The sequence below is a fragment of the Hemitrygon akajei genome, chromosome 9, assembly GCF_048418815.1.
Source record: "Hemitrygon akajei chromosome 9, sHemAka1.3, whole genome shotgun sequence".
Lineage (NCBI taxonomy): Eukaryota > Metazoa > Chordata > Chondrichthyes > Myliobatiformes > Dasyatidae > Hemitrygon > Hemitrygon akajei.
This window is the reverse complement of record NC_133132.1, coordinates 145633555-145655404: the sequence shown is the minus strand read 5'-3', so window position 1 is coordinate 145655404 and position 21850 is coordinate 145633555. Positions and strand designations below refer to the sequence as shown.

General features: G+C 39.1%; 1 protein-coding gene across 4 annotated transcripts in view; it reads left to right on the top strand.

Annotated features, from left to right (window-relative positions):
• Positions 1-21850, top strand: part of supt3h (SPT3 homolog, SAGA and STAGA complex component) — a 398081-nt gene that overhangs the window by 261154 nt on the left and 115077 nt on the right. For all 4 annotated transcript variants that reach the window (XM_073057204.1, XM_073057206.1, XM_073057205.1 and 1 more), the window contains 2 exons: positions 12550-12636; positions 18597-18690. In XM_073057204.1, the coding sequence (XP_072913305.1) occupies positions 12550-12636; positions 18597-18690 (181 nt within the window). The remainder of the gene's footprint in view (positions 1-12549; positions 12637-18596; positions 18691-21850) is intronic.

The following is a 21850-nucleotide window of genomic DNA, read 5'->3' as shown; positions in this document are numbered from 1 at the left end:
GCCCCAATCTTCCTTAAGACTCTCAGACTTCGGTCAATTTTGACATGCATCCGATGCATTGGCGGCTGTGGTATCCTTGCCTCCTGCTCCCCTGTGGTTCTCTGCATCTTGATCTCGGGTTCTAAACTACATCAGTGCCAGTATGTGAACTAGGAGTTATGAACGTGACCTTGAGTATTCTGCCTTCTTGCTGTTCCTCTGCTGATTGACATCATTCCAGCACTTGGGTATTTGAAAGAGTGAAAGGACAAAACAAGTTTGTGGGGCAAGGAGATGAATAAAGTAGAAGGCATATACTTCAAATTTCAAAGTAAATTTATTATCAAGGTTACATGTATGTCGCCATATACTACCCTGCGATTCATTTTCTTGTGGGATTCACAGTAAATACAAAGAAGCATAATAGTCAATGAAAAACTACACACAGACACAGATAAACAACCAATGTGCAAAAGGCAGCACATTTTGCCAATATAAAAAGAAAAACAAAGTAATAATAATAATAGATAAATAAGTAATAGATAATGTTGAGAACATGACCATGAGAACATGGCCTACACCATCAGTCGTTTGTAAATCAGAACGTTGTGGGTGCAGAAGGGGTGAACCTGAGAAGAAGTATTAAGTAGAAAGGTGATATTAGCATAAACATTTGATATCCATAAAGCCAGCAATAGAATCATCTTAAAGAGCTGGGCTCTCCTCTTCCTTGAGGGCATGCCCATATACTCAACTTATCTCCTGCTTCATTGTTCTCCAGCAGGATTAGAGGAAGACTGAGTACCATGAAATTTAATAGAGCTGTTGTGATGATTATTGGCAATATTGCAGACTGATTCTATAAATGCTGTTGAAACTTGTTATTGTTGGTTACAATGAATAACATTAGAGATTGGCAAATGTAATGGGAAAACATTCTTAATCTAGTAATGTTATGCATGGATTGCTGTGTTTCATACTCTATAAGTGATGTTTCAGACCAAACAGGTTCAGTGACTGGCCCACCATCTCTCAGGCATTAAAGATCAATCAAATCACCAGAAAAGAAAAATTACACCATTTCCATCAACATGACTGCTCTTTATTCTATTTTTTGTTAAAGCTCTACCTACCTCATTATGCCTGCTCACTGCTGCTTTTGAGATTGTTTTTACCAGTGCTGATTCATTCTAGATGTGCTCGTTGTTTATCCATCACTTACTCTCAAGTCAAGTCAAGTCACTTTTTATTGTCATTTCGATCATAACTGCTGGTACAGTACACAGTAAAAACGAGACAACGTTTTTCAGGACCAGGGTGTTACATGAAACAATACAAAAACTATACTTAAACTATGTAAAACAACACAAAAAATACTACTAGACTACAGACCTACACAGGACTGCATAAAGTGCACAAAACAGTGCAGGTAGTACAATAAAGACAATAGGCACAGTAGAGGGCAGTAGGTTGGTGTCAGTCCAGGCTCTGGGTATTGAGGAGTCTGATAGCTTGGGGGAAGAAACTGTTACACAGTCTGGTCGTGAGAGCCCGAATGCTTCGATGCCTTTTGCCAGATGGCAGCAGGGAGAAGAGTTTGTATGAGGGGTGCGTGGGGTCCTTCATAATGCTGTTTGCTTTGCGGATGCAGCGTGTGGTGTAAGTGTTTATAATGGCGGGAAGAGGGACCCCGAAGATATTCTCAGCTGGCCTAACTATCCGCTGCAGGGTCTTACAATCCTAGATGGTGCAATTTCCGAACCAGGCAATGATGCAGCTGCTCGGGATGCTCGCAATACAACCTCTAACAGATCCTTCACCATGCTGCAGTCAAAATCTTTTGCTTCCAAAATTTGCTTTCCCAGTCCTTACTATCTGAATGCTTAAATAATGTTGTTTTGGATTACTTGGTACGTAACTAAAAATGTCTGAAGAACTGCATTGCACTCTTTTAATCTGCAGTATTGATTACAAGCTAAAACCTGTGTAGGTGTTTCACAAATTCAAACTTGATTTGAAGAATACATCTCATGATGCTCTGAACACACTGTCAATGATGTAACCAGAGGTTTTTGGTCTTTCAACATCAGACATCCTCACACAGGCAACCCGACCATGGCTGATCAAACCATAAATTATGTTCTGGTAGCATGTGCTGCAGATTCCCATGGACTTGCTCTCTTCATCCAGAGTTATCTTGAGCTTTTTTTCCTGCTGCCTCCTTGTACCAGTGATACCCAATGCGCTGAGGGCTCTATGAAGAGATTGTCCAGTGAAGTCCCAGCAGCCCACTTCAACAGGCATGCACTTTGCCTCCCATCCCTGCCTCTGACTGGTGTTACCCAGTTCCTTGTAGCTGACAAGCTTCCTTTGATGGGCTTCTTCGAGACACCCCTCCCACAACGGACAGCTCCAGCAAGATCTCATTTATTTACAAAGAGATTCCTGGGTTAATAGACAATAGACATTAGGTGCAGAAGTAGACCATTCGGCCCTTCGAGCCTGCACTGCCATTTTGAGATCATGGCTGATCAATTCCTATCAATACCCAGTTCCTGCCTTGTCCCCATATCCCTTGATTCCCCTATCCATAAGATACCTATCTAGCTCCTTCTTGAAAGCATCCAGAGAATTGGCCTCCACTACCTTCCGAGGCAGAGCATTCCACACCCCCGCAACTCTCTGGGAGAAGAAGTTTTTCCTTAACTCTGTCCTAAATGACCTACCCCTTATTCTCAAACCATGCCCTCTGGTACTGGACTCTCCCAGCATCTGGAACATATTTCCTGCCTCTATCTTGTCCAATCCCTTAATAATCTTATATGTTTCAATCAGATCCCCTCTCAATCTCCTTAATTCCAGCGTGTACAAGCCCAGTCCCTCTAACCTCTCTGCGTAAGACAGTCCAGACATCCCAGGAATTAACCTCGTGAATCTACGCTGCACTTCCTCTACAGCCAGGATGTCCTTCCTTAACCCTGGAGACCAAAACTGTACACAATACTCCAGGTGTGGTCTCACCAGGGCTCTGTACAAATGCAAGAGGATTTCCTTGCTCTTGTACTCAATTCCCTTTGTAATAAAGGCCAACATTCCATTAGCCTTCTTCACTGCCTGCTGCACTTGCTCATTCACCTTCAGTGACTGATGAACAAGGACTCCGAGATCTCTTTGTATTTCTCCCTTACCCAACTCTACACCGTTCAGATAATAATCTGCCTTCCTGTTCTTACTCCCAATGTCCAAAGCTAGGATGAAAGGACTGCACTGTGGCATATCCGTTAGTTCTGTTACCTCACAGCTCCAGGAGCCCAGATGTATTTCCGATCACAGGTACTGTGTGTACAGTATTTGCACTAACTTTTCATCAACACATGGGTATCCTTTGGATGCTATGCTTTCCATATCCCAAAGCTATGCTCTAATTGGCTTTGAAAATGATCCCTTTTTTCTAAGTTGTTTAAGTCGCTATGAAGCAACTTGGATCCACTCCAATTTGCCTACCAGCACAACAGCTCCACAGCAAATGGTATTTCATTGGCCCTGCACTTAACCCTGAAACATCTGCACAGCAAAGATGCATACATCAGGATGCTCTTTATCATCTACAACTTAGCATTCAAAACTATCATCCCCTTAAAACTAATCAATAAGCTTCAAGACCTTTGCCTCAATACCACCTTGTGCAATTGAATCCTCGATTTCCTCACTTCCGGACCCCAGTCTGTTCGGATTGGTAAAAACATCTCCATCAGCACAGGTGCACCACAAGTCTATGTGCTTATCCCCCGCTCTACTCACTTTACACTTATGATCTAGTGGCTATACACAACTCCAATGCCATATTTAAGTTTGCTGACAACACCACTGTCGTTGGCCAAATCAAAGGTGGTGACAAATCAACATATAGGTGGGAGATGAGAGGTTGTTGTTGTGCCACAAGGCCAAGGAGCTAATTATTGTCTTCAGCAAATTGGATGTCCATGAGCTAGTCTTCATCGGCTGACTAGACATGGAGAAGGCCAGCAATTTAAAATTCCTCAGTTTTATTATTTCAGAGGACCTGCCCTGGGCCCAGCACACAAGTGCAATTATGAAGAAAGCACAGCAGCGCCTCTGCCTTCTTAGAAGTTTCTAAAGATTGGGCATGTCATCTGAAACTTTGACAAACTTTTATAGATATGTGATAGAGTGTATACTGAGTGGTTGCACCATGGCTATTTGGAAATACCAGTGCCCTTCTATAGGAAATTGTATAAAAAGTAGTGGATATGGCCCAGTCCATCATGAGTAAAGCCCTCCCCTCCACTTACTACACCTGCATGGATCATTGTCTCTCTTCTCGCTCTACCCTCAGGAAGAAGATACAGGAGCCTCAGAACCCATGCCACCAGCTTCAGGAACGGTTATAATCCCTCAATCATCAGATTCTTGAACTAGTGGGGATAACTTCACTCAACTTCACTCATCCCTTCTCTGTACTGTTCCCCCAATCTAGGGACTCACTTTCAAGGATTCTTCAGCTCATGCTCTCGATATATATTGCATGTTTATAATTATTATTGTATCTGTTTTTTGTATTTGTACAGTTTGTTGCCTTTTGCACATTAGCTGTTTGTCCATCCTCCTGTTGTCTTTCATTGATCTTATTATGTTTCTTAGATTTACTGAGAATGCCAGCAAGAAAAGTAGACATGTACTTCGATAATAAATTTACTTTGAAATTTGAAGTTATTAGCAAAATTGACGGGCATTTGTGAGAGTGAATAATTACAGGCATATTGGGAAATGGATCAAATGGGGTTCTTCCCCTGGGAGCTGGCATGGACCCAATGGGCCAAATAGCCTTCTTTTGTGCTAAGAAATGCAAGCTATCGCCCAAAGGGCAGGAGAAATGAGGAAGCGATTAGAAGGGATCTTGTTTCAGATGCTAGAGGCCTCAATATAGAGCCATGTTATAGTGATTTCAATTATTATTTTAGGTAATGAACTTCCAAAATTTGTCTCTCTCTGTCCAATAGAAAAAATTAACTGGACTGTACAACATTCATTATTAACGATGGAGGTCAATGACCAGAAAAATTACTTTCAATGTGTAGAAGTTTCCCGCCTAGCTGAGTGTATCAAGTATTAACTGCTTTTAATCTAAATTTCCAGCATCCGTAGTATTTGCTTTCAAGATCCATTTTCTGTTTAAGTTGTAGGTTACAAAGGAGCTTAGCTTTTTTTTTAAAGGAAGCATACATTCAAATTCAAATCTAACGTGCTGTAAGCTAGTATTGAAACAATCACACATTCATCGGCAGAATCAAATCGTGTCCTGTATTGCTCTATAATCTATTTTTGATTTGATCCATGTCAGAAACCACAGGAAAGGAAACTGTGGTTAAAAAATTACCTGCTGATTTGCATGCATTTTCAAATAATAATGTTAAGAAAAGGCACGTTCAGTTTATGAAAAACTAGTTTAAATTACACTGAAAGCTTTAGAATATTATTTAATATCTAATTATTAACTTATTTCAATCCACCCAAATGACAATTAGTCATAGATTTTGGAAGCAAGTAAGCTTGATCTGATTTCAGATTTATGTGCACTGTAGTTATTTTGGATATGTAGAGACAAAAAAAATCCAGAACTTACAGAATATTCTGGCTGTAACTAGTGCTGGAGTGTGCTAATACTGTAATCAGGTGGGATATGGAAATAGTTGGATCATGGTGGGCTGTAGCTATACTTTCTATTTGGACTGAACAGAGCTATAGGCTTAAAAATTGGACTGGTGACCTAGATCCTATGCTTCGGTAAGTCCCAACTTATAAGGGATCTAGTGTATGCAAAAGCAAGGATGTAATGTTGAGGCTTTATACCTCGTAATACCTCGTGAGGCCTCACCAAGATTGAGTAATTTTGGGGTCCTTATCTAAGAAAGGATGTGCTGACATTGAAGAGGGTGCAGAGGAGGTTCATGTGAATGATTCCAGAAATGAAAGGGTTATCGTATGAGGAGTGCTGGATGGCTCTGGGCTATACTTGCTGGAATTTAGAAGCATGAAGGAGGGAGGAATCTCATTGAAACCTATCAAATGTTGAAAGGCATAGATAGAGTGGATAAGGAGAGGATGTTTCCTATATTGGGTGAGGCTAGGACCAGAGCGCACAGCCTCAGAATAGAGGGACATCCATTTAGAATGAAAATGAGGAGGAATTTCTTTGGTCGGAGGATAGTGAATCTGGAATTCATTGCCATTGGCGGCTGTGGAGGCCAGGTCATTGGATGTATTTAGGGCGGATTAGTCAGGGTGTGAAAGAGTATGGGGAGAAGGCAGGAGATTTGGGCTGAGAGGGAAAATGGATCAGCCATGATGAAATGTGATGGGCTGAATGCCTAATTCTGCTCCTATTGCTTATAGTTTGTTCATCTGGGAATGGCAGTGGCACTCTCTGAAGAAAAACAAGATTTAGAATTTGCCAGGGGTATCTTCTAAATCAGATTCCAAGGATTTGCTGAGGTGTATTCTGGAAAACGTTAACAGAAAGATAACCTGGTAACAGACTTGCTCACATTTATTTCTTCCCATCAGCTGGCCATTTCTGAAGACATCTTGGTGAACTTTACCTGTCAGTGATGGAGTTGATGCATCACACACAGTGAATCGATTTGCCTCTTAGCAAGCGTGTTCAAAAATGGATTAAGTTATTGCAATTACTATTAATAAGCTTTACTTCTTCATAATTAGCAAATGTTATGTAGTTGGCTTAAGTAGAAAAATAATTTGCAGTGGCACACTTATGAAATGTTCAAATGATATTAAATGTACAAATAAATATAAATTCTTTACCAATACAATTATTATTGTTAACATGTAAAATGAACATAAAATATGAATAAAGTCTTGAAAAAAAATTGATCCATTATCTCATTAGAAGCATGGGTGAATAAAGTAGAAGTAGTTGATGTGGAACCAAGCAAATTGTTTATACCAATTGGGAGATCAAGAACATAGGTACAGTATTTAATGGAAGATGTGCTGGCATTGGAGAGGGTCCCAAGGAGGTTCACAGAAATGATCCCAGGAATGAAAGGTTTAACACGTGAGGAGCATTTGATCACTCTGGGCCTGTACTCACTGGAGTTCAGAAGAATGAGAGGGGAATCTCATGGAAATCTATCAAATTTTGAAAGACCAAGATAGAGTGGATATGAAGAGGATGTTTCCTATAATGGGGGAGCCTAGAACGATGGGGAACAGTCTTGGAATAGAAGGACATCCATTTGGAATAGAGATGAGTAAAAATACTTTAGCCAGAGGGTGGTGACTCTGTCGGATTCATTACCACAGACAGCTGTGCAGGCCAAGAAATTGCATACATTTAAAATTGAGGTTGATAGGTTTTTGATTAATCAGGTTGTCAAAGGTTATGGGGAGCAGGCAGAAGACTGAGGTTGAGAGGGATAATGTTATCAGCATGATAGATTGGTGGACCAGAAACAATGGGCTGAATGCCGTAATTCTGCTTTTATGTCATATGTAAAAGACAATGGAAGTAACACATGTTTATGTGAAAACCTGTGAGGAAGTGAAATTAGCTTTCATTCATTCAGAATTAGTTACTGGGGTAACAATTGTACAAGTATTCAAGACTGGACTGAATAAATGAATGAACCGATTGGGTTAAATTAGCAATAGGGTAATCCCAAGTGGAAGATAGAGGATAAATACTGATATGGAATAATGAGTTTTAAAAACCTCTTTCAACTTAATTGTGGATAGACTTGAATCATGTCTGTGTCAGCCATGAGCCAGTTTCCTCTGGGACGGAAGCTTTTGGTCTTGGATTTGAGCATGAATCTTTAGTTTATGCAGCAGCGCAGATGATGCAATGTTGGATATGTCATCCTTTGGCTACAAAGTTAAAACTGCTTGCTCCTTAAAGCGACCATGAAATATTCCCTGGCATTTATCGTAAAGAAAATGGAAATTATCCCCAAAATCCGCTAATCAACATCACTAAAAGAAACTTGTTTGTGGGACTTCATTGCATGCTGATTGTGGAGTTCCCTACATTATACCTGTGATTACACGTGAGATTATCAGACTAGATGTATTACATTTCAGGACCATCCTGAGGTCATCATGAAAGATGATATGTGTAAGCCTTTATTTGGAGAAGTTATAGTTATAACTAAGTATATCAAAGATGAAGAACATAGCAATGCCAGCTTGTTGAAGAACGAGCAAATAGACGTGATCAGTTAATGGATTGACCTTCCTTAAAGTAAAAGCTCAACAATTTGCACAGTGCATTTTTTCATGTGTAAAAAAGTCCGTCATTTATTTTAGTGCCTGTTAGGAATTGTGACAAGTGAGTTAATGTACTCTGGGATATTTCAAAATATTGTAGAAATGAAAATGATCACAATATTTGTTATGTCTTGCAGTTGTATTCATTTACAATTCATTGGCATTCCTGTAGTAGTTGGCTTGAATGCACTATTATGTGATTAATTTTGGCCATGTTTCTTATCTGAGACTTGAGTCTGTCATTTCTCATATTTAGAGCAGTTACACTTTCCCCTCACTCCTCTTTCCCCTCGTGTAATAGAAAATTATGCTCTGTATTCTGCATGAATACGCAGTTTTATATGCACTGTAAATGTCTATCCTGAAAAACTGGGAACACATCCAGATTTAAAACCAGTGTGTGTTTTAAAAGAAACTTTAAATTAACAGTGTCCTTTGTCAGTGGCTCTTCTGTGTATAATTAACCCTTTCCAAACAGCTGTATCAAATTACACATACAGGGCAATGTAAATTAGATACTCTCATCGTATATTATAAAACTGCTTTCAATGTCTTTTTCTCCCTATTCACTATTAATCTCTTAGCTTCTACTATTGACACTCATTTTCTCTCTTCTTCCAGACAACTCTTTCTGTTTTTTCTCCTCACTCTCTTTTCATTCCTACTCTGGCCTCTCACTTGTTATTCCAACCATTCCCTTCTCAGCACAATCTTTCCCCCGACACCCTGTTCTCCTCTCTTTCACTCTCTCCCACTGCAGTTGTGCTCCTTTGTTTCGGATAATTCCTTTCCTTGTTTTCCCTCGCCTTTGTTTAAATCATTAATATGGTATGGGCAACACACACAACATGCTGAAGGAACTCAGCAGGCCAGGCAGCATCTATGGAAAAAAGTACAGTCGACGTTTCTTGCTAAGTCCTACCCAAAACGTCGACTGTACTTTTTTCCATAGATGCTGCCTGGCCTGCTGAGTTCCTCCAGCACTTTGTGTGTGTTGCTTGGATTTCCAGCATCTGCAGATTTTCTCTTGTTTGTGATATGGTATGAGGGTGGCTCTAATTTTTCTACTCTGTTCTTGCAGCTCCCTTCCTATAGACATCTTATATTTGTTTTTGGGGAATATTTTGATTTGCTTTGTAGTTCTCAGTACTTTGTGCAATAAGAAATTATTGCTCCTATCAGTAGAACACAAATGAAATAAATATCCAAACCGTATTTGCCTTGTTAAGTACCTCTATTTCTCTCAGGTTTTTGATGAAAAACAAAAGCCCACATGCTTGTTGGAGTGATACTGGGCTGGAAAGCACATACTATTTTCATTGATAAAAGTTTAACTTTGGAAAATTGACATCTTTGCACTTAAGATACGCTCTTTATGCACATGATCTATCCTGAAATATGCATAACACTAGTATCGTGGTATTACTCACCAAGTGAGACTGGCACTTACTCTTATATGTGATGCTGAGACTTTTTAAGGCACTCGTAAGGCCTCACCTTGAGTATTGTGAACAGTTTTGACCTTGTCATCTCAGAAAAGATGCGCTGGCATTGGAGAGGATTCAGAGGAGGTTCATAAGGATGATTTCAGAAATGAAAGGGTTACCATATGAGGAACGTTTGATAGCTCTAGGTCTATACTCAATAGAATTTAGAAGGATGAAGGGGATCTCATGGAAACTTTTTGAATCTTGTAAGGCCTACACAGAATAGATGTGGAAAGGACGTTTCCCATGGTGGGGGAGTCTAGGATAAGAGGGCACAACCTCGGGTTTGAGGAACATCCATTTAAAACAGCGATGTGGAGAAATTTCTTTAGCCAGAGGGTGGTGAATTTGTGGAATTTGTTACCACAGGCAGCTGTGGAGGCCAAGTCACTGGGTGTTTTTAACTCAGAGCTTGATAGGTTCTTGATTGGGCATGGCATCAAAGGTTATGGGGAGAAGGCCAGGGGGTGGGGTTGAGGAGGGGAAGAAAGGATCATCCATGATTGAATGGCAGACCAGACTCAATGCGCCAAATGGCTTAATTCTGCTCCTGTGGCTTATGGTTTTATGGACTTGTATTTCAAGAAGAGATTATCTTATCCAATTGTAGTCCTTATGCCAAATCATTCGTCTTGCAAACATTTTTTTTTAGCTGAGCAGAGGTAGTTGCCATTTTATTTCTATGTTCTTGCCTGTTGATTCTTTCCTTAGATATTTTAAAATTTTAGATTAGGTTTAGCTGATAATTTCCGTCACGCAGTTCTTTTGTTCTTAATTTTCAATACTGCATTCTTGAAACGTTTTTATTTGGATTCAAAATTCAAGAGATTCTGCTGGTGCAGGAAATCTAGAGCAACACAAAATGTAGGTTAAGCAGCGTCTTTAGAATGGAATAAAGTGAATATCCAAGCTCTATTTGCCTATTAAAGACCTCTATTTTTCTCTAAGGTTTTTGATGAAAAATGAAAACCTACACGTTTACTGGACTGATACAGAATGGGAGAGCACACACTATTCTCACTGATGAAAGTTTATCATTGGAAAATTAACAATTGACGTTTTGGGCAGAGACCCTTCATCAGGATTGGATGCAGGGTCTCAGCCTAAAGCATTCACTATTTATTGCCGTCCGTAGAAGCCTGACCTGCTGAGTTTCTCCATTTTGTGTATTGCTTTATTTGGACTGGTCCTAGTACTGTTGCTCTTAGCTGTGTAATATAACTGTTGCATATTCCTTTAAGCCACTGCCTTCCTCATGACCTAGTTTTAATTCTCCATTTTCAAATTATTACTCACTTTCTCTATTATTTGACTCTTTCCCATTACCACCTCAGATTTTCATATTGCCCTGTTCTTTACTCTGCTAGCTTAGGTCCTGAATTAAATGTCATTAATTTAAAAAAACTGAACTGTAAGCTTCTGTATTGCATGTATTGTTATGAAATATCTGGCAGTAAGTCTTCATTTCATAGACCTTGATACTGAATCTAAGGAGAACACCAGTGCTGATCTTTGGGCTAGCCAGTTTACATACTCTCTCAGAAGAGTGAGCATTCAAATTCATTTATTATCCATAAGGAAGTTTAAAAAAATTAAACATACCATGCATAACGTGGCATTTTTAAATTAACTTTAACAGGGAAATACCTATTTAAATAGAAATAGTTTGCATTAATATAAATAGCTGTTTTAAAAGTTTAAGCCTTATATGAGTTGATGTTTTGAAAACGGTGTTGAATAGATTAACTTGTTAAAGCAAAGGACACCTGTTTTTACTCAAGAGAAGAATAATTATGTATTGAAGCCTATCATTAAAATACTAAAAATGGGCCAACACGAGCTGCTACGAGCTTTGATATTTAAAAAAAAGAAATAGACCATTTATTTCAAACTCAACATTTTCAATATAGATTCTCTTGGTTTCAGTTGAAAAGTTATGAGCATCTCGCTTGTTGATTTAAATGACAGGCCCTATCTTCAAACAATAGAATACTTGGAAAGGTTTAGTGCAAACAGTATGGCGTTAATGTCCGATATGGGAACATTTGCAACCAGTAACAGTTTTTTAAAATGTTTTTATTAGTCAGATTAATCAGATCTTCTGTATTTGCCAAAACAGAAAGATGTTCTGCTCCCATAACTTTAAAAAATTGTTACTTTTGTTGTTGATTCTTTTTTCACTACAGAATAATTTGAAATGCAGTGAAATATTTCCTTTAATCTAGATTTTGATCATTCATGAGTGATAATTTTGTATCCCGCAATGTTTTATTCACAAGCTAATGTATGGGGAATGCCAGCCCAGGAGTTAAATTAGTAACGTCAATTTTCAGGTGAGGAGGCACTGAGGAACATATTTAATACATGTCAGGTTAAATTTCATAAAACCCCCTAAAGCTCATAAGGATGCTTTTTGGGTTAATTTCGCCATGCTAGTAAAATTGTTTATAAAGTAGTCATACTTTCAGGTATACTGAGATTAAAAAAATAATTTAAAGCTAGAGTTTGACTTTGGGTAGTGCACTAAATTCTGTGGAACTAAATTGGGAGCAAGTACAAGGGGCAACTGATATTAAAGCAATTGTTCAGTGCTCATGACCGTGGACAGACTCCTCCCTCTTAGCTGTTTATCTCGTAATGCAAAATAAAATAATTTATATTTTCCTTTTACACCATTACATTTCAATTACTCGTGATATGCTCAGATTATCTGTCCCAAGAGAAGTATTATGTTTGTTTCTTCTTAAAAATATATTGTTTTGTTTGTTTCTTTTAGTTGCACCAGGCTGCTGAAATCTCACAGGTCAGAGGAGCTCGTGTCATAGCAGCAGAAGACATCTTGTTTCTAATGCGGAAAGACAAGGTACATTAACTAATTTAACTGGTCGCTTCCTTCAAACCAGGTCGGTGGTAATATCTTGAAATATTTCTTTTAGGCTTGATTTTGATCATGAAGGTTAGTGGTTTGTATCCTACTGTGTTCTGTTCACAAATGTGCATGAATGATGTTATTTAGTTTATTCTTCCAACAGGAATACATGTTCCTCATCATGGCAGCCAACTGAGTAGTGCTGACATTATCCAGTTCTGAGTCCCATTTTTGTGCTAATCATGTACGCTTACTTCCTTTCTTTCACTGTAGATTATAAGGTAAAATTGTTGCTCAAAGAAGCTTGAGTTATGTCAGTATTGGACTCCTGTTACGGTGAACACACAGGAGTAGAACATCTAACAATGCCAACCTTCTCTTGTTGCTATGCAGTGATTCCTGGTGTGAGTATTGCAAAATCGGACTCAGGTCAGCTGGGATGGCCTCTCCTAAACAAGTAGCCTCCTAAGCATTGCTGTTTAGGGACATCACAATTACCTGAGGGGACGGAATTCAGAAGGCTGCAACAGCTTTTGTTGACACCATCAAAAATGAAGAGGCTACATACAAAATAAAAATATACAAACATACTGTATTTCTTTGGTAAATATTTGTTGTAATAACCTTATAAACCATATAACAATTACAGCATGGAAACAGGCCATCTCGGCCCTTCTAATCCGTGCCGAACGCTTACTCTCACCTAGTCCCACTGGCCTGCACTCAGCCCATAACCCTCCATTCCTTTCCTGCCCATATACCTATCCAATTTTTTTTTAATGACAATATTGAACCACTTCTACTGGAAGCTCATTCCACACAGCTACCACTCTCTGAGTAAAGAAATTCCCCCTCGTGTTACCCCTAAACTTTTGCCCCCTAACTCTCAACTCATGTCCTTTTGTTTGAATCTCTCCTACTCTCAATGGAAAAAGCCTATCCACGTTAACTCTATCTACCCCCTCATAATTTTAAATACCTCTATCAAGTCCCCCCTCAACCTTCTACGCTTCAAACAATAAAGACATAACTTGTTGAATCTTTTTCTGTAACTTAGGTGCTGAAACCCAGGTAACATTCTAATAAATCTCCTCTGTACTCCCTCTATTTTGTTGACATCTTTCCTATAATTCAGTGACCAAAACTGTACACGATACTCCAAATTTGGCCTCACCAATGCCTTGTACAATTTTAACATTACATCCCAACTCCTATACTCAATGCTCTGATTTATAAAGTCCAGCATACCAAAAGCTTTCTTCACCACCCTATCCACATGAGATTCCACCTTCGGGAACTGTGCACCATTATTCCTAGATCACTCTGTTCTACTGCATTCCTCAATGCCCTACCATTTACCATGTATGTCCTATTTTGATTAGTCCTACCAAAATGTAGCACCTCACACTTATCAGCATTAAACTCCATCAGCCATCTTTCAGCCCACTCTTCTAACTGGCCTAAATCTCTCTGTAAGCTTTGAAAACCTACTTCATTATCCACAACGCCACCTATCTTAGTATCATCTGCATACTTACTAATCCAATTTACCACCCCCATCATCCAGATCATTAATGTATATGACAAACAACATTGGACCCAGTACAGATCCCTGAGGCATACCACTAGTCACCGGCCTCCTACCTGACAAACAGTTATCCACCACTACTCTCTGGCATCTCCCATCCAGCCACTGTTGAATCCATTTTACTACTTCATTATTAATACCTAACGATTGAACCTTCCTAACTAACCTTCCGTGCGGAACCTTGTCAAAGGCCTTACTGAAGTCCATATAGACAACATCCACTGCTTTACCCTCGTCAACTTTCCTAGTAACCTCTTCAAAAATTCAATAAGATTTGTCAAACATGACCTTCCACGCACAAATCCATGTTGACTGTTCCTAATCAGACCCTGTCTATCCAGGTAATTATATATACCATCTCTAAGAATAATTTCCATTAATTTACCCACCACTGACGTCAAACTGATAGTTGCTAGGTTTACTCTTAGAACCCTCAGTCTCAGTCTGGCTCAGTCTCGGGCTCATTTCTACTGTTGCAGATGATTTAATGGAAATGACATTTTTATTGTATGCTTTCCCCTGTACATTATTTACTTCCCTAGCAGTATGCAATATTGCCCTTTTGGATGGATGATTACACTCAGTCAGGTGTGAGAATTAACAGACTTGGCTTTGAGTAGTTTGTATTACTTTCTTCTGTCTATTCAGAGGGATTTGCGTATCTCCAATTGGTGCCTCGACACAGTACAATTCACCATATATCTCAGGAGTTTGCCATTTGGGAATCTCAGCTGCCAAAGGGTCTCGGCCTGAAACATCGACTGTACATTTTCCATGGATGCCGCCTGGCCTGTTGAGTTCCTCCAGCATTTTGTGTGGGTTGCTTGGATTTCCAGCATTTGCAGATTTTCTTTTATTTGTAATACAAGCAAAACATGTTATTGAACTGAAAAGCATTGAAGCAATTCGTTCTGCATAGTTTGTGTATGTGCCAATGAGATGAAACACAAATAGAAATTTAAATTTAGCTTGGAATTTGTCTAATTTGAAAGTACTAGGTGATCATCCCAAACACAACATGAACACTCCATCACAAACATGAGAAAATCTGCAGCTGCTGGAAATCCAAAACAGCACTCACTAAATACTGGGGGATTTCAGCCAAGTGAACCCTGCCTGTCCATGGACATTCCATTTTATAGCAGATAGTGGCAGTTTAGAAAATAGATATTCAAATATTTCACAATATTAATTACATCTGGAGAACTTAGTAAAAGTAAAATAGGGATCTAACATTTATTCAATTTAAATTTATAACATTGCATTGGTTCCCTTCTCATGATTAAGTTTGAGAAAACACTTTATTTGTCAGCTCTTTTGGCTTGTATAATATTACTTTAATTTCAGTTTTCAAGATGTTGTTTCATTAAAATATGCTCTCTCAAATTTTCTTTCACTCATACCGTTGTATGGGAATTCATGCACTTCTGTGCTAAATTCATAAAGCAGTTGTCTGTGCATTGAGATTTGCAAGGTAACGTGTTCAGCACAGTCAGGCTGATAATAACAAGTAGGGTACGTGTTATAAACTCAGCCTGTCAGAGTTACTCAGAACTCGGGCTGTTCAATAATTGGCAAACGGAATTGGTCATCTTGGACAACCCAGTCTGATATTAATAAATTAGAACCTTTTTGTCACTTAACTACAGTATTCCATGTCATAGTACATTGTGTATGAGAAATTGTTGGAAATACTCTGCAGATCATGCATCACATTTGAAAAGGGAAGCAAAGTCAACATTTCAGAGTGATAGTAGGAAAGGTTAAAAATATGTCTCAAGTTGGAGAGAGCGGTGAGAGCTGTAAGAGAACAATAAATAGAGGCTCTGTGATAGGTTGGTGACCAGAAGAAAGATAGAATGAAGTACCAGAGGATAGGAGTGGTGGTGGCGAAAGCCAGTTAATAACAAAAGATCTGGTTGATGAAATTGAAATGCTGAAAGGGGAGGTGTAGTTAAGATGTGACTTGTTCTGTCATGTTGATGTCTGAAAGGGCTATTCTGTCTGAAATAGTTCTATAGTCACCACTGTTCCATCTCCATCATCACTGTTTCTTCTCACAGCGTCAATCATCTCTTCACCTTCTCCTATCCGGGTGAAGCAGTAATTTATTTGTGCTATTCCAATTTATTGTGTTGCATTCTGAGCTCCAATACTGTAGTCTCATCTACCATGGAGAAACTGCACACGGTTTGGGTGGCTGCTTTTAAAATACCTCTCTTGCACACTTCAGAAAGATTGTAGCATGAAAAGAGATCTTTCAGTCGCAATTAATTTTTCCCTATGCCTTCCAGACCATAGCTATCCCTGCATAAAAACAAACATTTCCTTCAGTTCTTTCTGGTTCCTTTATCATTTAGCTTCATTCAATATCCTTTTTTTTAATCCTTCTATTAGTTGGGACAATTTCTCCTTTTATTATCTTGACCCTGTTCTGCTCTCAGGTTCTTCACGTTTTGCTCACCACTTAAGATTTCTATTTCATTTCTGCCAGAACCCCTCTAAATCAACAAAACTTGATGTAACCTCAAGAAACACCACATCATCTTCTGACTTAACACATTGCAACTGTCAGGATTCGACAATGAATTCAAATGATCATAGTCATTCCGGTTTTGTATCTTACATTTACAACAATTAGTTGTTTTCTCTCTGCTGTTTTAGTCATTTTAGACTATAACTGTCTCCTCCTATTGCACCTTTCCTAAACATGTTTTCTCCACATAGCGTGGAAGTCATGAAGCTGTTATCACCTGTTTGAAGTATTTTCTGAAAATCCTTTCTGATGCTGAAAGTCTCGTGAAATTCAGTGGGGAAATTCAAAGATGTGGCAGTTCTCAATTCTAATGCTGCAGAATCCAAAGGTTCTAAGGTTCATTTTATTGTCAAAGAATGCAATTCTGATAGTCATCTGCTCAAGCTAGCTATGAAATACAGAAAAGCCACGGGAGTAATTGAAAGAAGAGATATCAACCCCCCCCCTGCAGAAAATGAAACAAAAGCTTGCTAATCCCAAACCCTTCAACCCCTACCTTGCACAAAAACTAACAGATCGCCCACCCAGAAAGCGGCAGCTAGACCATCAAAATCCCCAAAGCTCCCAACCCCTTCCCCCACAAAGAAAGAACAGCGACAAGAGCATCAAACCCCAATCCCCTCTCACGCACACAAAAATCTAACAGATCACCCACATAGAAAAACATAGACTAAAACATCAGACCCCAAATATCCAACCCATCCCTCGCCCACTTGGAACCCCACACGTCAAACCTTCAATTGGTAACAAGAAGGAAAACACAGAAAACTGAAGGAGACCAATATAAACTTAAATCTTAGAATTTTGAAAACTCTCCCGTGGTAACTCTTCCATGCAGCATCGAGGAGAGCTACTGCTCGTAAACAGTCCTTCTGTGGAGAGTGATCGGCGATCCCATGGGCTGGACGACTGCCGATCCCGAGACGTTGATGACCCTTCTCATCAGCATCGAGGAGAGTTACCACTCAAACTCAGTCCTTTGTGCAGAGCAACACTGACCTCCTCTGCATTCACTTCAGCGCTTCAATCTTCCTTGACTCTTCGAAATGGAGCCGATCATGGCCCTGCATCCTGTCTCAGGTCTTTTCCACAAGGCAGCTCGTGTTTGTGGTCCTCTCCTAGAATCCTCTCGGGGACAGCAGAGCACTAGATCATTCAATCGTACTCCAAACTGTGCGTCAATATCTCTAACATTTTCCAAAACACAAACAGGACAAAAAAAAGCAGAAGATGTGGAATGAGTGAAATAATTAAAATGATTGGCTATCTGAAAGATGCCACCCAAGGAATTGTTGTTCGCTTGTGCTACCTTGACCAGAGGTTCAGTTTATCCATTGCAAGCCACCTGTACCCAATTAGTCCTGGAGGAGGAAGAACACTGATGTTAATTTGCTTGACAATGGATGGACAATTAAGTAGAATATTTTAATAGACTGAAAATAAGTTTGAATCTTTATGAATGTAAGAAACATTTATATTTTTTGACAGTTGATGAAACCAGGACCTTGCCTTAACCAGCTCTCAAGATTTTTTCTACCACTGCAATTTTGTAGACAAAGCTTTTTCTGAGCTCTCACATAATAGCATAGAAGGACCTGTAGTGAGGCAGTTTGAGAGTGAGAAGTTGATGCCAAGGTGTCCTCATGAGGTCAAAGTGATTTTCCCTCGTATATCAGCTGCCAACATGGGCTGCTCAGCAGAAAACACAAAATCCAGGCCATTAGTATGATTTACACAGTGAATGTGAGAAATTAAAGTTAACTGGTAGATATTTAAAGTAACATTCCATTGTGAAGAAAGACACTCACATTTATTTCTCTTTATTTGCAGAGAAAATTACGACGATTGCTAAGGTATATGAGTTTCCGGGATTTCAAATCCAAAATCATTAAGGGTGTTGAAGATGAAGATATTATTGAAGCAGGTATTTAAAAAAAAGTCATATGTAGATTAAACACATTCTTCATTTCAATGTTTTGAAGGCTTTATAAGACCATAAGATATAGGAGCAGAAGTAGGCTCTTCGGCCCATCAAGTGTGCTCCTCCATTCAATCATGGCTGATCCAATGCTTCCAGTCATTCCTCTAGAGTTAGTGTGCATATAAGACTGTTGACCAGCTTCGATAAACTACTGTAGAAGTTGCAGAAACCTAACTGAGGAGCCTATGCTGAAAAGCTGGCAGATAAGCTCTGACCTATCGGCTTGTGAGTCAAAGTTTGGGACTCCTAAGCACAGGTTGAATTGTATTTATATATGTATTTAAATTTGTAAATAATATTTTGATATTTTTACTCTTTAATTAATGGATGAGTGTTTTTGAGCGCTTCTGAATGTTAAAGACACTTAAATCCCAGTGGCATCTACGATAACCAGTGAACATTGGGTCTTGGTGTCACCAGATGTTTAAGCATTTTTGGGAGTTCAAACTGGTTACATATTTAGAGATACTGTACTAGACTGAGCCTCACTGATCGGCTCAGTGGCAGTATTCCAGTGCTCAGGACCCTACTAGAAAATGAGCGTGGTTGGGTCAGAAACTGGTGAGCTTAGGTGATTCACTGGTCATTTGAAGGAACCACTCACATAATCCACCATGGAGAAAAGAGAATGACTTAAGTTTTCTGGAAGATTCCATCCAAAGGCAGACCTCAATATCATTCTTTTATATACAAGGTGTGGGTATTTATCTAATTAATCGTATATCATTTGTTTCAGATCTACACAAAGTTAGATTTATGTGCCTGATATTAACCTAGGGTAATCATAACCAGAATTAAAAGTATACATTTCAGACTTGAGCCACAGGAATTTACAAAGGAGTCTTTGTCAGTTATACCACACACATGGGTTTATGGGTCTCATGTGCTCCGTTGAAATGATTCTTCAGTGATACTATGAGTGCCTCAACTTTTCTCCTCCACCCCCACTCCTTTATTGACCCATTTGTAGATAATTAATTCTAGTTGACTGCTCTAAAGCCCCTGTTCCTGGCAGCTGAATGTAGTTTCTATTAGTGGCCTCCTCATTGCCTTTCTGTTGTAGTTTTCCATTCATCCTCTTTTCTGTCCATTTTGCTCTAATGTGAACGGTGAAATTCAAAAAACCACACTCCAATGATACAAGTTCTAGCCAACACTTTACTGTACCAGTGACTCAGGGTTCATTCCTGCCGCTGTCTGTAAGGAGTTTGTACATCTCCTCGTGACCATGTGGGTTTCCTCCAGGTGCTCCCACGGTCCAAAGACATAAGGTTAATTGGTCTTTGTAAATTGCCCCATAATTAGGCTAGGGTTAAATTGGAGTATTGCTATGTGGAGTCGCCTGAAGGGCCAACTCCGTGCTGTATCTCAATAAATAAATAAAAAGCTTGAAACTAAATTACAGATAATTGAACATATTTATATGTTTGTAATTTAAGGTAAAAATCAAAGGAATAAATGGAGTAAGCAAAATATATTGAGTGAAAATAATTTAATAATGAAGTAGAAATATTACAGCTGGAAGTCTACTGAACATTGGTGTCTAGAAATTATAACTTGCAGAATTGAAATAATGAAGAAGGACATGGAACTAGAACAAGTTTCTACTCCATCTTCAGTGCATCAGATGGAATAGGTCCTTTTATCTTCTACCTCTCCTCATTCCAGGTATTGCAGCCAAGCTCACTACATCATTCTGATGTCGCTGCTGTGGGCTTGGTTTCTGTACCTGGAGTTCTCCTAAATATTTTACTGCATATATCACCCATCTGACTGGTGAGGGTGCTTACTTGGAAGCAAGCTTATTTCCTGAACTGAGCTATGTGTAAGCCCAAATAACGCAACATTCAAAGCAAAATCAACCTTGGTGGCATTGAAAAATCCTTGGGACTACATTAATTCTAACTTTCAATATTTTTAATCCATTGACGCAGGAGATGCACTTCAATAGTTCTTCACTGGCTACAGAATACTTTGGAATTTAGAGTCATTGTCAATGAGCGTGAAAGCAGACTTTTCAGCCTAGCATTTTTATTTGGCGATTGAGTACCATTTACGGACATCCTATTTTCTTGCACTTGACTTGTAGGTTTCTGTGTAATACCAGTATAAGTGCCGATCCAAATTCTTTATAAATGTTTTGAATTTACCTTTCTCTATTGTCTAATTCTTTGGCCCTTGTGGCTAAAGGGATCAGGGGATATGGAGAGAAAGCAGGTACAGGGTTCTGAGTTGGATGATCAGCCATGATCATACTGAATGGCGGTGCAGGCTCGAAGGGCCAAATGGCCTACTCCTGCACCTATTTTCTATGTTTCTATGTTAATTCAGGGATTCCGTTCAAGGTTTCAACGACCCTTTGGGTTAAAAAAAAACTCTTCCTCAAATCCTATCTAAATCTCATAAACTGTTAGGTTCTCTTGTGATAGACATTTCTGCTTTGGATTTATCTGCAAGTTCTGTCTTCCGGTCCACTTTTGTTAGATCTTGAATTAACATACAGAAACCAGCCTTCCCCTAGTTATTGACCCAATCTCCATTCTATGTGTATCCTTCTTCATATCAACTGCAAAAGCCAAGGTTATAATCACCATCTTCAAACTGTTCTCCATTGGCATTTCCTGTACAGTACTTGCCCGGTTGCATTTTCAAAGGTTAGGTTCAGAAATTTTAGACTGAGTAGTTCAGTTTATTTTACAATTATTGCATAGCTGGATTAGTAAACTAGAAGAGTTGAATTTAAAGATATTCAACCTTTGTGCAGCATTTGAACAATCAAGTATGCCTTACTTGTTGATAATCCTTCCTCTGTTGTTCAGCTGTATGGGGCTTCCTTTGTATGGTTCTGTTTTCAGATGTTTCTATTCATCCAGTAATGAGTATGCTTCCCATTGCATATAATTATTTCTGGCTATTACACAAGATACAAATTTTGTCATAAAGCTTATTATTTGCTCCTGCCCTGTCCTTACCCTAGGTCCTCTCATGTGATGATCACAGGTTAAGCTTTTCAGTCAGCCATTTTGAACTATTGAATGGGAATCTAGGTACTTGCCTTTTCTCCATCCCCTACCCCAACCCAGCCATGTAGAATTTGCTCCAT